Here is a 13,691-nt window from a genome sequence, read left to right as displayed (position 1 = left end):
AATAAAACTAACAGTACGACAATTATTATGATCTCCCCCTGACCACTGAGTTATAACACAGCAGGTAATAAGTCAAAGAAAAGCTGGAAAACAGCCTTGAAACATTTTATTTGCAAATTTCCACAGAGCTTATAATCATTTCTGTTTCAAGACATTGTCCATGTTGGCTCCTCTTTTGTAGACTTTTCTTTGTTTTATTTTCCATCAACAGCTCAACAACATTGATGAGCCCAGACATCCTGCAATGTTTCACTTGTAAATATACAGAAAAAAATTAAGATGCTCTAGAAATGTGAAAGTGCATGAGAATTGATTAAAAGATGTAATTCAAAGGGAGATAAAAGTAAAGTCCATTTCCAATGTATTCTCTGTGTTTGGATGTGTGTTATATAGGGAGTATTAAGAATGAGGAGCAAGTATGGTGGGTGGGGTGTGTGTGTGTGTATGTGGGGTGGGGTGGGTCGGTTCATGGCTAGGTGAGATTTACCTGGCTACCCATCCTGAATTTACTGCGCCGCTTAATTGTTCTCTTCAAATGTCCCAGTCTAAATCCTTTCCTCCCTAACATTGGATTTAAAAGTAAAGTTTAAATAAAAAGGAGCAGGGTTCCTGCTCACAATTCATTTTAAAATTAAATACATACCACAATTCCTTAAATGGATTTGAATATTTTGATTGGTCAGAATGATGCATTGTAATAGCAGTTTCATGACTGTAAACGAGGTCATATCTCTTTATAGCGAGAGGTTATTCTTCACAACAAATTTAAAGTGAAATGACAGGATCTGTGACAGTAACAGGTGTCCACTGTGTATCAGCAATGAATAACCTTTGTTTCATGCTTTCTGGACTTTTTGCACTAAAGTTATGGCACTTTTCCAGATTGGAAAATGACCAAATACATTTTCCATACTTACATACCAAAGCTGTACAGGAACACTGAAGGGATGCGGCAAAAATCACGACTGATTTATTAATTCTTTGCTACCCCAAATGATCAGTTTCTGGAAATACGCTGACTGGTAATGTTACCGCTGCAGTAACCTCATTGTTACGCTTGTGAATCAGTAAATGAGACAGAGCCTAAAATATATGAAGTAAAACAACAGCTAAGTGGACTGTGAATTGAGAATGGGTGACCTGGGCTGGCAGGTTATTGGGGAGAGCTACTCTGCTGCATGGGCATGGCTTGGTGGCTGTTTTGGTCTGTGGCAGGAGCTTGGTCTTGGTGGTCAGAGCTGGGCGCCAGTCTGTGGTAGAGCTCCTGCACCATGCTCAGGGTCTTGACCATGTCGTCTGGGTACCGTGTCTGCAGCTCTTCGTTGGCAACATAGTGGGTGTTGGAGAACTCGGAGAAGTAACGCCCCACCTCTGGGTGGCCGATCTCCAGAGGCTCTGAGTGTGGCTCCAGGTTTTCTGAGGAGCAACAGGAGGAATAGTGTGATAATCTGACAAGATGTTCAACTAACAACTGAGTTTAAGCAGAAGAAGATGCACTTTACCTGTATAATGGCCCACCATAATCACCATTATATATTAAAAATAACTTGTGGTGTTGAATAATGCATTAATAAGATTAATTTCCTCACTGACAATGAGTCTATGTCAAAACACCTGTCTTTACATAGCTTACTGCATGCAGAACAAACTGTAAATTTACATTTTGTGTAGTTACAGAAGTTTCCAGGCAAATATATTTCTTCCCCATAAATTTGCAAATGCAGGTGCTCAAAAATCAAATATCTCATGTACTCTAAATGGGGAACTTGTGGTGTAAGTATGCTGTTTGTGTTATATATGGCACTTGAGTTATTGTGTTTACAACAATGTGTCCACCCACACACAGATGCCACCATGACAACATAATGTCCTGCATACCATGTGTTACAGGGATTCATTTGTTCAACTTGCAATTAGATTACTTAATTTGCGCATTAATTATGTAGGCTCTTATGCCCGTATAAGAACTTGGTTTTTCCCACTGCTGAGAAATTCCTTTTGTGCTGTATTAGCATACTCTCCGGTTTTAACAATAAGCACTTTCCTTTATATTTGTTTACACAGTAGTAATTTTCTCTAAATGAGGTGATATGTTATGTGTTCAAATTTATAAGCGTTCTCAAAATCAAATTTCCCTCAAGGGACACTAAACATTTGAAATAAATGTTAGCTGTTGCATTCCATAACATACACAGTGATGCTTACACTGCATCTGGCTTTTTATCCTAACCAAACAGGAAATAATATGCTTACAACAAATGCAACTGTGGTAACACTGCAGGAATATACAGCTCATCAGATAAGATGCCTGAAACTGTTTCGGTTCTCAATGACTTTGGCTTGTGAAAACCAAAAATAAAGGTAATGCCTACTTAAGAGCTGGCAGAACCAGAAAAAAGTGAACTTTGGTGACAAGGGCCGATTTATTTTGCTCATGCTGGGATACTAAACTTGACTTACTGTTAGTGGAAGCCTAGAGGTGAAAAACAATTATTTCTCAAGGGCATTTGTGTATTAGAAATGTGTTTTTCTTACATGTTATTGTGAATCACTGACCATTCACCCTAAGGACAGTAAACATTACCGTGTGTGTGTGCGTGTGTGTGTGTGTGTGTGTGTGTGTGTATTTTCCCTACCCTGTGCTGCGTAGCGACACGTCCCATCCTGCACCAGGACGTTGTAGAAAGGCTGGTTGGCCCCGTTGGACAGCTGGTTGACCCTCATGGTGGTGATCCACTCCTGGCTCATGGTGCACTTGGGGTCCCAGCCGTAGATCACACAGTTATAACCTGACCTGGTGGAGGGACAGGACAGACGCATACACACACACACACTCAGGCGTTATATAAGAAGATCAAACAAGACGCATGTTTTCATGGAAACAATTATAGCTTTACTCATGGAGGGAAGATATACCCAAAGATATTCAGCTTACTGTCACAGGGGACTTAAGAAACCAGAAAATATTCACATCTGAGAAGCTGGAATCAGGGAATTTGGACATTTTCTTCTATAAAAAGACTCAAAATGATTAGTTGATTATCAAACTAACTTGGCATTACGTTAATAGACAATAATAAATCAATTTTTGATTAACTGTTGTTGCTCTAGTTTCTGCAATACACTTCCTGTCCCAATCACATGATAATCAGTGTGGCGTGTAATGTCATGTCTTATGCTGGATTTTCTGTTGATGAAGCAGACTGTAGATGGTGCTCTTGTTTTCCTGTTCAACCATCATGGCTAATCCTGATCATCTGATCTACCCAGTATCTTCTTTTTTTTTTTCTTTTTTAATTTATTCCAATCTGCTGTTGCTGCTGCTTGAAAAATAAAGCACAATTTCCTGCGTGCCAGGGGATTTTCCCCCAGGAAAGACTGGAAACTGAACTACATGAAACTGGATGTTTAGAGAAATAAAATATAAATGCTTACATAAACTCTAAGACTGTGTTCTAGTAATTGAGAGTGGCAAAGCAGACATGTATTTATATACCATTGTCACAGGAAGCTACTTGGAGCTGGATTATGGATTTTTTTTTAAATATTCATCATTATGTAGCTAAAATGGACAAATTTACACAAGGCAGGTTGAAGGACAGATGGGGAGTTGTGCTTAAAAACACACAATTGGTGAAAGGACAAAAAGATTCACAAGACCAGGGGGATATATACATAAGTCATTTTAAAAACTGCAGTGGTACAGATAAATGGACAAGCAGTTGGCTAGAAGAGGGCGAATGTTCAACACCTACAGGATGGATGAGTCACCGGTCTCTCTGTGTTAGTGTGACTAACCTCTTGTGTTTCATGATAAGGCCCACAGAGTACTGGACCTCCAGGTGCTCTGCAGCACCTTGCCTCTTCACCTCGGGCTCCACGGGAAGTTTCTTATGCTGGATGTGCTCCAGTGTGTGTTGCACCAGGTAGCCCACTGCGCCGTGCTGGGAGGGATCCAGGGCCTGAATGTGCTGCAGGATGTCCAGCACCTGCGATGGATGGCAAATGTCAACAGATAAAAAGGAGTTATGTGTAAACTTAGAAAACCTGCAAGTGGCTGATCGACTCAACATTCCACACGTCTGTCCCTCTGCTGTTCACAGAGCCTAAGTCAGTTATAGATTAAATTATTAGGCAGGAAATGAACACATGGAATGCTCTTTATTATTAGGGTCGACTACTTTATAAAAAGCTTTTCTTTAATGGTGCAACATGAGCCACAATCTGCAGCTACGGCTTTACAGCACAGAACTGTGGTTGCTGTGGGCAAATGAAGTTCAACATTTCAGAGTTTCTTGCAATGGCCAAACACTGTAAAAAGTAAATTAAAAAAATAAAATAAACTGGGCTGTCAAACGTTTATCACATGATAATCAGTGGATTATATAACTATTATATTATTTGCTTGCTTACCCATTCACTGCTTTATAGTGTATTTTGGAAACAACTGTTGCTCTTTAAGGGGCTTTATAGGATGGATTATTTGATGTAATCTATATTTTTCAGGCTGTTGTCTTCAACAACGCTGATGGGCTGACAGTCCATGGAAAACCATTTAGCAACTGCATCAGGCAGTTTTGTTGTGTTGACAGATTTGCCCCTAAGGCTCCATAAGTGTGGCTTGACAGCACAGACGAGCACCACTGCTTTACACGTTGCTGCCACTGGAGGCTAACATAAACCTGTTTGTCGTTTAGCTGATATTTTAACCTTGCTATAGTCTGACAGAACAACACGATGTTGTAACGTGTCATATGACATTATTTCTGTCCAGAGATCCATCAGGAAGCTTCTTGAAAGAAAATTTGCAATCGATATCTATATCTATATATCACACTAAGGTCCTGAAATTAATCACATGCATTAAACATGTTAATTTTGACAGCCCTAAAAATACAATAATGTAAACCTCCAACATTTATTCTCTTCAGTAAGGCAAAAGAATGGAAAGCACGGACAGTTGTGGCCGGGTGGCCGAGGAAGAGGGAGAGCAAGTGGTGACATACTCCTTCAATAGGAAGAAAAGGGGTTTATGGGGATGGCCTTAATTTTTGTTAAATGCTCACACTAACAGTACCACTGGAATTAGACACATTGCTTCCTGTAATTATGCCATGATACCATAATTAATTTATAAACTACAAACATTGCAACATCTTTGTTATAGAAAGTAACATAAAAAGGCATTATGCTCTAAGGCTGTATTTACTTCATTAAATCAAGGCAAGGTTATGTGTATTGACCTTCTCTGGCCAGATGCCGAGGTGGAAGTAGAGGCGAGCCTGCAGCAGCAGGTACTGGACGTTGTCTGGGTTGATGGTGAGGTAGAGGTCCAGAGAGTCTCTCAGTAGCTGGTAGGATTTCTCATTGCCCTCTCTGAAATAAACCACAGTGTACACTGAGGTAATGCAATTAAACCAGACAGCTAATTCATCCATTTTATCCAATCCAATCAACTATTTTGGCATTATTCAAACTGGACACAGTCCCTGAGAGGTTGCAAAGCTCCTCCTTGTCTAGTTAGCTGATAAATATAGACCACTATGAAATGATGTTGCTTTTTTCAAAATGACTGTTACAAGTTACTGTTACTACAAGTCCACAAAACAATATTTCTTGGTCCCTGAGAGATAATATTGGGTGCCATCCATCAATATCCCAGACACTCATTTATCAATCCATCCGCCCATCCATCCATCATCCAGCCATCCCCACCTGTCATCCATCCATTTACACATCAGCCAATGACACTGTGCTATTGGTAAAAGTTGGCAGTTTAATTTTCCTGACTTCTTACCCTCTCTTGCCGATGTTGAGCAGGTTTCCCACCATCCTGAGCAGCACCTCGGTCGTACTGATGGCACTGTAGTAATCTGCCGTCACCTGGTGGCCGATGAGGTATTCGCATTCCTTAGCGGTCAGCTGCTTGCCTTTACCAAAGGCGTCAGTGTAGATAAAGTCGTAGATGTCTTCACTCCTGCAGGGAGAATGCAAAATGTAAACAAATTTCATGGACACCCAATGCTAATTAACTTGTAGTTGGTTCACATGATTACGGTTCTTGTTATAACCAATATTAATGACTCAGTGATTACTTTTCTAGGGTTTGTTTTTCAAAACCTACTTTCTGGTTCAAACTCTTTGGAACAAAACATTCCTGTCCATTGGAATTTAAAAAAATTCACATGAAAAAACAGACAGGAAAAACAGGTTCCCTATGGGCCTGAGGAAGAGTGTCAAGTTTTAAAAATACTGCAACTCAGTAGCTGCCTCAAAATGCCTATTTTTGTGTTGATTTCTAGCGTTGAAGTGCTTATTATCTAAATCATACAAGCAATAGCAAATTATGTTTGGTTTTGTGCATTATACAGTTACCCTATCTGTTTTATTTAATTGGATTTAAACCTACTCCAAATGTGTTATTAGACCTCTATTATACTTTGTTAGCTTATATGGTTCCACTGTGAAAATGTGCCTTCATTATTTGAGTCAACTACAAGCCACCATAGCTCAAGGGGACAACAGGTAGAGAGAGAAAGACAGAGAGAGAGAGACAGAAACATGCGTAGGAGGAGGCACATTATATGCATGTTTCTGATAGATACTGACAAAGGTCCAAGTTTACTTCAGACTTCAGACTTTTTTTTATTGTCATTCATACTTAATGCCTCTTTAAGGTCCCTGTGCAGTGGCAGCCCATAGCCACTGAGATTAAGGTTAAATGTAACACCTTGATGTCACTTCATAAATCCTACAACTAGAGGAAGGCGAGCTGAGTGCTGGTGAATACAAGAAAAAGTAGGAGGCCTATGATTGTTTATATTAGAGAGGAAAATGGATGTGACAACAAGATAATGTATCCGGCTGGTTTAACACTCTCATTCAACATTCAAGCTGAGCTCTCCACCTGAAACAATGATAACTGTCCTGAGACACAACAAGAATGACACCAGCTCCAAGGCCATGTTCAGCAGGATGTGAGCTGTGTTCATTACAAACAGTACCCTCTTGGTTTCTGGCACCAACGCAGCAGGAAATGATTGGGGAAGTTGACAGGCTCCACCTGAACGCCCAGCTTCCTTGCCAATGTCATGTAGAGGATGGATAGGCTTATGGGGATGCCTGTGTGGCGTAGTAGCACCTTAAAGCACAAACAGGAGCTCCATGTTATTTTATCTTAATTTTGCAAAATGAATGGGAATAGTCAGATAAATGATAAAAGTGCCATAAAATCTGCTGAGTCAGATTCACCTGGTGGATGTAAGAGTTCAGAGGGTTGTAGTAGTCAAATTCGTTGCCCTTGTATTGAAGCTGCTCATATAAGACAGAATTGATGGCGGACAGCACCTGTCTCTGGAGCTCTAAGTCCTCAACGACAAAACAGTCACCTATATCGCACACAAGCAAAGGAATTTTATGAAAACATGGGTTGAGAGAGAAAATGTGAATTCCATGCAGCTAGCATCTTTGCCCAAATACACATTTCTATTGATTTTTTCGAAATGCAGAGGGAAGTGGGAAGGGGAAGCCCGAGCCAAAGAGCTTCAAATAGTTCTGGTGCATTCTGAGAAAAAGCCTGGGGAAAGGAAATGAGAAAACAACTACACAAACAAAATACCCACAAAAAAGTGCTTTTCCTGAGTGCTGAACTTGAAAGCCCACCTTGAGTGATCCTCAGGCTGGGGTGGGAAGGGTTCTTGATTCTCAGCATCTTCTTCACCTTGTCTGTAATCTCATCCACCTGGGCTGATATGCTCTCCAGAGTGACATCTGCCAGTGGGTTACAATACTGATCGACCAGCACAGCACCTAGAGTGGCAGAGGAGATCCAGGGAGGATATGCATATCAAATAGCTACTCGGGCCACAGTAATCCTACAATCCTACAATCCACAATAATCCTTAAAATGTTTTTTTTTTTTTTTTTTTTTTTTTTTTTTTAAAAAAAAGGGGTTAATGTCATATTTGAAAAGCTAAAATTAAATTAATTTAAATTAAATAGGGAAAAACAACTTTTCAGCATCTGGCAAACAAACTCTTATCCAGTTATCGTTGTCCTAAAATAACATCTACTATGTATTACGATATGATATGATAACATACAGTGAGACAATGGAGACACAGAGCACAGGGACACAGACCAGCATTTAGCATGGCTGACATTTGCACTGATACCTCACCTTCTAGAGCTGACTGTTGCTCTGCAGGCTGCTCCAGAAAGGTCTTCAAACTCCTCAGGATGTTCTGCTGCCGAAGGAAGTAAAGGATCTTCTTTGCATAGTACTTCAATGTCAAGCTTTTCCTAGTGAGGACAATAGATGGAAAGGGGAATGCAGAAAGGGGAAAAGTGAAAAAAAAAGTAAAGTAGAAAAAAGGAGCTTTAACAATCAAAAGAGAGGATTAACACAATGAACTCATTAATAAATGACTGCCAAATGAATTATGTGGCCAGCAAGTGTTTCCCACTGAGGTACATACTGTGGAAGCAGTGTTGTTCTCACCTCTTATCTGAATTGAGTATGAAGAGGAGCTCGTCTTCACAGAAGTGCTCTGGTGCTCCAAGCGACTCGATCTCTGCAAAGCTATCTCCGAGCACCTGGCCAACGCAAGGCTGTGTTACAGATCTCTGGGTTAGTTTGAACATGTCAACCTCACCTTTTCTTGCACACACATTCACATTCAATAAGCCAGCCAATTCACAGGGACACATGACAACAGCACATTGTGGTATATAGCTCCAGTAAAGGAAAACTACAGTTTTGGCAAAGGAACAAAAGTGAGAAATGACATCAATAAAACGTCCCTGATCCATCAAATAAATTTGAATGCTTTTGTTGTTCAGTGAAGCTATTCATATTTAGCCTATGCTTAAGTTACAATAGCACCCGCCTAGTCGAATGCATCAGTAAGATTGGTAATATAATGGTAATTAAATGGATTGCTTACTACTTCAGTGAAGAATCTCTTGGAAACTGATTCCACTGTCCTTCTTATTTGTATACCAACTCTATGGCGAGTTCTGTATTCTCTCAGCCAGTTGCAACACTCATTCTGTCGATAATACTTCTGCAGTCTTGGCCATCTGTTGAAAGTAATAAAAGGTAAAATACAGTCAACCGTTTTATTACAGTCACAATTCAGGGCATTAATGCGGTAGGTACAGAATCAGTTTAGAAGCCTACTAACTAAAAAAAGAAGCAAATGATATATTACAGTCAATTAAATAAAATCAATTAATTGACTTGCTGCAGACCCGGTGTTTTCTGTTTGTAGAAAAGCAATCAGGAGAGTAACATGGCACTGACAGCCAAGGCAGTCAGGAGGTGGGCTTAGGTTTTGGCAGGAGCTGCACTCTCCTGCAGCTCACAGGCTATTTGCAACACTGAAGGTCACACAAATTCATTTTTGGTCATTCCGAGCAAAATGTAGGTTAGGCTCTGAGTTATGGAGTGTTTTCTTTGACTCATTTATGCTCTTCTTGACCTGTCTGCGAGAGCAAATTGCTTCTTGCTGCCCTGGCGTGACAGTGAATTTGGTGAATCAGCAGAATGTCAACCGCTTGACAGCTCCCTTGGAGTGTGTGCACTAAACCACCTAGCGTTAGACAAAAAGGCAATTTAAACTTCTAAACTGGAAAAATACATGAACAGACAAGGTATTAGGCTACAGACACCAGTGGCTTGTAGTGTGTTTCGACCTCTGTTGTTTTACCATACGTGAACTGATTGAATTTGTGACAACCACACCCAATAGCAAGCATTTCCTTTTCAGTCCGGGCATAGCTGACTTATGCCTTGGTCAGTGTTTCCAAAGCATATGAAACCACTGTGCTATTCTGCAACAGTACAGCAGCTAGCTCTGATTTGAATGCGTCGACTGATGGTTTCACTGGCTCCTTGACATTGTAGTATCCCAGTGTTTCAGCCCTATTCACAAGAGTCTCTTTGATGTTGTTTATAACTTCTTCATGCTTTTTGTTCCAGTGCCGTACCACCTCTCTCTGCAGTGGTTCTCTCAGTGGTTCAGCGATTGTTGAGGCGGGTATGGATTTTGTTAGGTTTGTTACCATACCCAGAAACCTCTCGAGTGCAGGTTTATACTATGGTGTCACCATGATAGCCTGTACTTTGCTGTGGTCAAGTTTGATTCAGTCCTGACTTAGAATGTGACTCAAGTATTTCACTTCACAGATGTCCATTATGCTTTTCCCCTTGTTGGACCTCAGGTTTATTTTTCTGGCTCTCCTCAGCACTCGTCTTAGTCTCCTGTTGTTGTTTGTACGTGTTTTTGCATATATTATCACATAATCAATGTAGGTCTCAAACCTTTCAGTATCCTCAAACATCTGTGATATCCTCTTGTGAACCATCTCCTGTGCACTGTTTATTCCAAACAGTAGGCACAATTATCTGTATCTTCCAAATGGTGTATTGAAGGTGATTAGATATGACAAGTCCTCTGTGACTGTATTTGCAGTATCCACAACTGGCATCCAGTGTGCTGAAGTGTGTAGCCCCAGCCAGCTTGCTCATAATTTCGTCCCCATGGTAGGTCGTCTCCATATGGCAGCACTGAGCTCTATTCGGTTTAAACAGGTTTGTAGGCTGCCGTTGGGTTTCAATGACTTCCATCTTTCCCATAGTTTGCAGTTCCTTTTTTTGTCTATCAGTGAGTGATAATAACAGGGGTAGCATCTATTTGATTTGTATTTAGTATGTTTTTTTTTTAGGCATATTAAGCCACCAAATACATCCTGATACTCCTCCAAAATGGCATGGCTGCTGTTTGTCATCCCACGCTCCTTATCAGTTTCACTAATTTTGGTTTTTCACAGTCCTTAAGGCATAATAATGGTTACACTGCTAGTAGGTCCACAATTGAGAATTCAAACGTGTGTCTTTCCTTTCAGAGTGCACAAAACTGCATTTACCTCCAATGGGTGGCTTGTCTCCTCCATAACTAGAGAGACATCTCTGACTTTCTCATGTAGAATGAATAGGACTTTTTTCCAGGCTAGTCTTTAGGGAATTGCATTTGCTTGTACTGCTGTGGCTATTTTGAATCTTACAGGATTTCCTTTTATGTCCAGCTCCGTATGCCATGCATTTTCCTCTATTTGGCTTGTGGCTGCATTTATGTTTAAGCTTATGCTGTCAACTACCTTTGTTTCCTTGCAGTTTGTACATGTTTTTGCATATGCACGGCATCTTCCTCTTGCATTTGTCCACACTACAGTTTATCAACTTTTCCCTTTCACACATGTTGTCATTACACTGTCGCATTTGTCCCTCTTTCCTCGCTGTAGCACTCCTCTCTCTCTCTCTCTCCCTCCCTCCCTGCTCCTGCATGAGGGCAGCTTGCATATTTTGGGTCACAGTGTGTAGATGCTCTGTTACCCTCTGTGCCTGTTAAGCTGAGCATCTGTTGCCATGTGCATTCTGCAGCACGACAAACACTCAGTTGCCACTTTTTTTTTTTTTTTTTTTGTAAAGGTACACCTTTATAATCCAATGCTCTAACAGCTCTGCTATAAATTCAATCTTTGCAAAGTTTATAATTTTTTTTTTCTTGACATTGTCAGGGATGTATCAATTTAATTATATGTTTATTATTGAGGTTGCAGTTTGTACTGAACTTCATTATACTGAGGTGTTTCTGATTTTTGTCCTCTCTATTTATACACATGAGGGGGCAGACTCTTAGATACACCTCGCCATATAATGCAGTGCAGTACAAAACCAACACCACTAACTATAACCACATTGTTAATCATAAAATTTAATTAACACCTCTATGACAGTGTCAAAAAGACAACAGAACATTATAGGCATCATAACAGTAAAGTTATGGCAGTGCCGTTGAATTGCATTGTATTAGACTGTGCAGGTGACTAATAAAGTGGCCACTGAGTGTACATAGATACATTTCTCCGGCGTTTTCTCTTCACAGTCTCCTGCGAGGGTCATTATCTCTAATGCCTTCAATGTGTGATCTCTTATTATCCCATTCAGCAAATGCTCACACACACACACACAGTTCTTGGACAAAATCTTGAGATCTATTAGAAATTGATCAAATCTGACCTTTGTGCGCTGTCGTTCAAAAATATGTCTTCCATATGTAAAGTCTTTTTTTTCTCCTTGGAGTGCAGTAGTCCTCAAATTTGCTAGTAAGTGGTTCCATCTTCATCATCATGGATCCACCTCAGTGATTGTGTTTTTCAGCTCCTGTGCTTTTTCACAGCAACAGTGGAGCAATGGCGAGCACTGTAACTTTTTTTTTTTTTTTTTCTGGTTTCTTATCTTTCTCGCTGGCACACACGCACAAACCTGAACTGCTGAATTCTTTGTTTGCAGTTTTCTGATGTGTTCCCATCACGGCTCACAGGTGGCAGGGATCTCAGCCAGTACATTTCACCCTGACACCATGTTAAATCCACAGTATTAACTCATCAGTGACCGGCATGACACCCTCTGCTTATTAAGCCATCTTTAACCCTCTACTTCACACACTTTGGTTTTGAATGGGGGGAAAATATATTCAACCATATTGGGTTGTTGTCAAGCATGTCATTAAACATCACTATGTGTGAAAATTAAGATATTATTTGAGGTTCAGGAGAGAGAAAGGCTTTCTGTTGCCTGAAATGACTGTTAAGTAGAGGGTTTATGCTGGCCACTGCCCCAGTATGGTGGTTCAAAATTATCATAACACAAGGGAGGCTCTTTCTTAAGACGATTAGGGAAGAAAAACACAAGCAAAAGTCAAAACTAAGAGGAGATACGGTGGAAGAAATCAATTCAAGGCACCTGCGTTTGTACTGGTGTCCCCAGACCTTCCCTCTTCCATGGCAAACGTCGTGGAGACGCTTACAGCAGCAGGAGACGTTACAAATGTCGACGTGTTTCAGGACAGGGAAGCACAAAATGTGTTCGAGCAGCTCGGTCGGCAGGTCGGTCAGTTTTTTAGCTTGGGGCTCGCAAGTAATCCCATTTACACTCAGATGCCCCTCTCTAGCAACAGACGTCGCCATCTTTACTGTTTACCCCGATTACCTCATTGTCCAGGCCCCGCCCCTTTATGGCGCAGGGGGTGGGGCTTGGAGCTTAGCACCGCGGGCAGCTCGCTCTGTGATTGGCTGGTCGGACGGAGGAAGGCAAGGAGAGCAATACAGTGGATTCAGCAGTCCTGGCTTTCAGTGTGCAAGAGCTTGCTCGGAGCCAATCAAAGATGTGTGTGTGTGTGTGTGTGTGTGTGTGTGTGTGTGTGTGTGTGTGTGTGTGTGTGTGTGTGTGTGTGTGTGTGAGAGAGAGAGAGAGAGAGAGAGACCATGACCACTGTCAGTCACCTGTGTATTCCTCCACTGACCTCTGCACTGATCTCTGCACAGAACAAATATCTTTAGTAGGTTGCAGTATGTGTGTTATTTATATACATTTTAGTCTAAAAATTTCCTTTCCATTTCCATTCTATATATATGTTTATAGATATCGATCGATAGAGAGAGAGAGAGAGAAAGAGAGAGAGAGAGAGAGAGAGAGAGAGAGAGAGAGAGAGAACCAGGTGAAATGAAGAAAGAGTCACTAGAGTTGACAACAACTACAACTACACTCCTTATGTTACTATGTTGGTTTGTGATAATAATAATAATAATAATAATAATAATAATAACAATGAGAAGAAGCGGTAGCA

General features: G+C 40.7%; 1 protein-coding gene across 2 annotated transcripts; it reads right to left on the bottom strand.

Moving 5' to 3' along the window:
- Positions 1–89: 89 nt before the first annotated feature.
- On the bottom strand, positions 90–13,058 carry fbxo21 (F-box protein 21). 2 transcript variants are annotated; one of them, XM_030060170.1, is made up of 12 exons: positions 12,809–13,058; positions 8,946–9,081; positions 8,501–8,610; positions 8,180–8,301; positions 7,663–7,809; positions 7,252–7,388; positions 7,005–7,141; positions 5,798–5,977; positions 5,244–5,376; positions 3,799–3,989; positions 2,637–2,794; positions 90–1,416 (listed from the first exon to the last, which is right to left on the bottom strand). In XM_030060170.1, the coding sequence occupies exons 1-12, from the start codon at positions 13,030–13,032 to the stop codon at positions 1,154–1,156; spliced, it is 1,938 nt and encodes a 645-aa protein (XP_029916030.1). In that variant the 5' UTR covers positions 13,033–13,058; the 3' UTR covers positions 90–1,153. The 2 variants fall into 2 exon arrangements, with proteins under 2 accessions (XP_029916030.1, XP_029916031.1); XM_030060171.1 differs by having other exon boundaries at positions 8,501–8,595.
- Between the last annotated feature and the right edge of the window lie 633 nt (positions 13,059–13,691).

The sequence above is a fragment of the Myripristis murdjan genome, chromosome 9, assembly GCF_902150065.1.
Source record: "Myripristis murdjan chromosome 9, fMyrMur1.1, whole genome shotgun sequence".
NCBI classification, from domain to species: Eukaryota; Metazoa; Chordata; class Actinopteri; order Holocentriformes; family Holocentridae; genus Myripristis; species Myripristis murdjan.
The sequence above is the reverse complement of the archived record's forward strand: the minus strand, read 5'-3'. Positions and strand labels throughout refer to the sequence as shown.

What these genes read in the sequence shown, in the direction of transcription:
- fbxo21 (XM_030060170.1), bottom strand. Translation starts at nt 13,032, where the DNA reads ATGGCGACGTCTGTTGCTAGAGAGGGGCATCTGAGTGTAAATGGGATT. An exon ending in GCAACAGTCAGCTCTAGAAG is followed by an intron (nt 7,810 to 8,179) that starts GTGAGGTATCAG and finishes CTGCCACTCTAG; the next exon opens with GTGCTGTGCTGGTCGATCAG. An exon ending in CAGCCTGAGGATCACTCAAG is followed by an intron (nt 7,389 to 7,662) that starts GTGGGCTTTCAA and finishes TGTGCGATATAG; the next exon opens with GTGACTGTTTTGTCGTTGAG.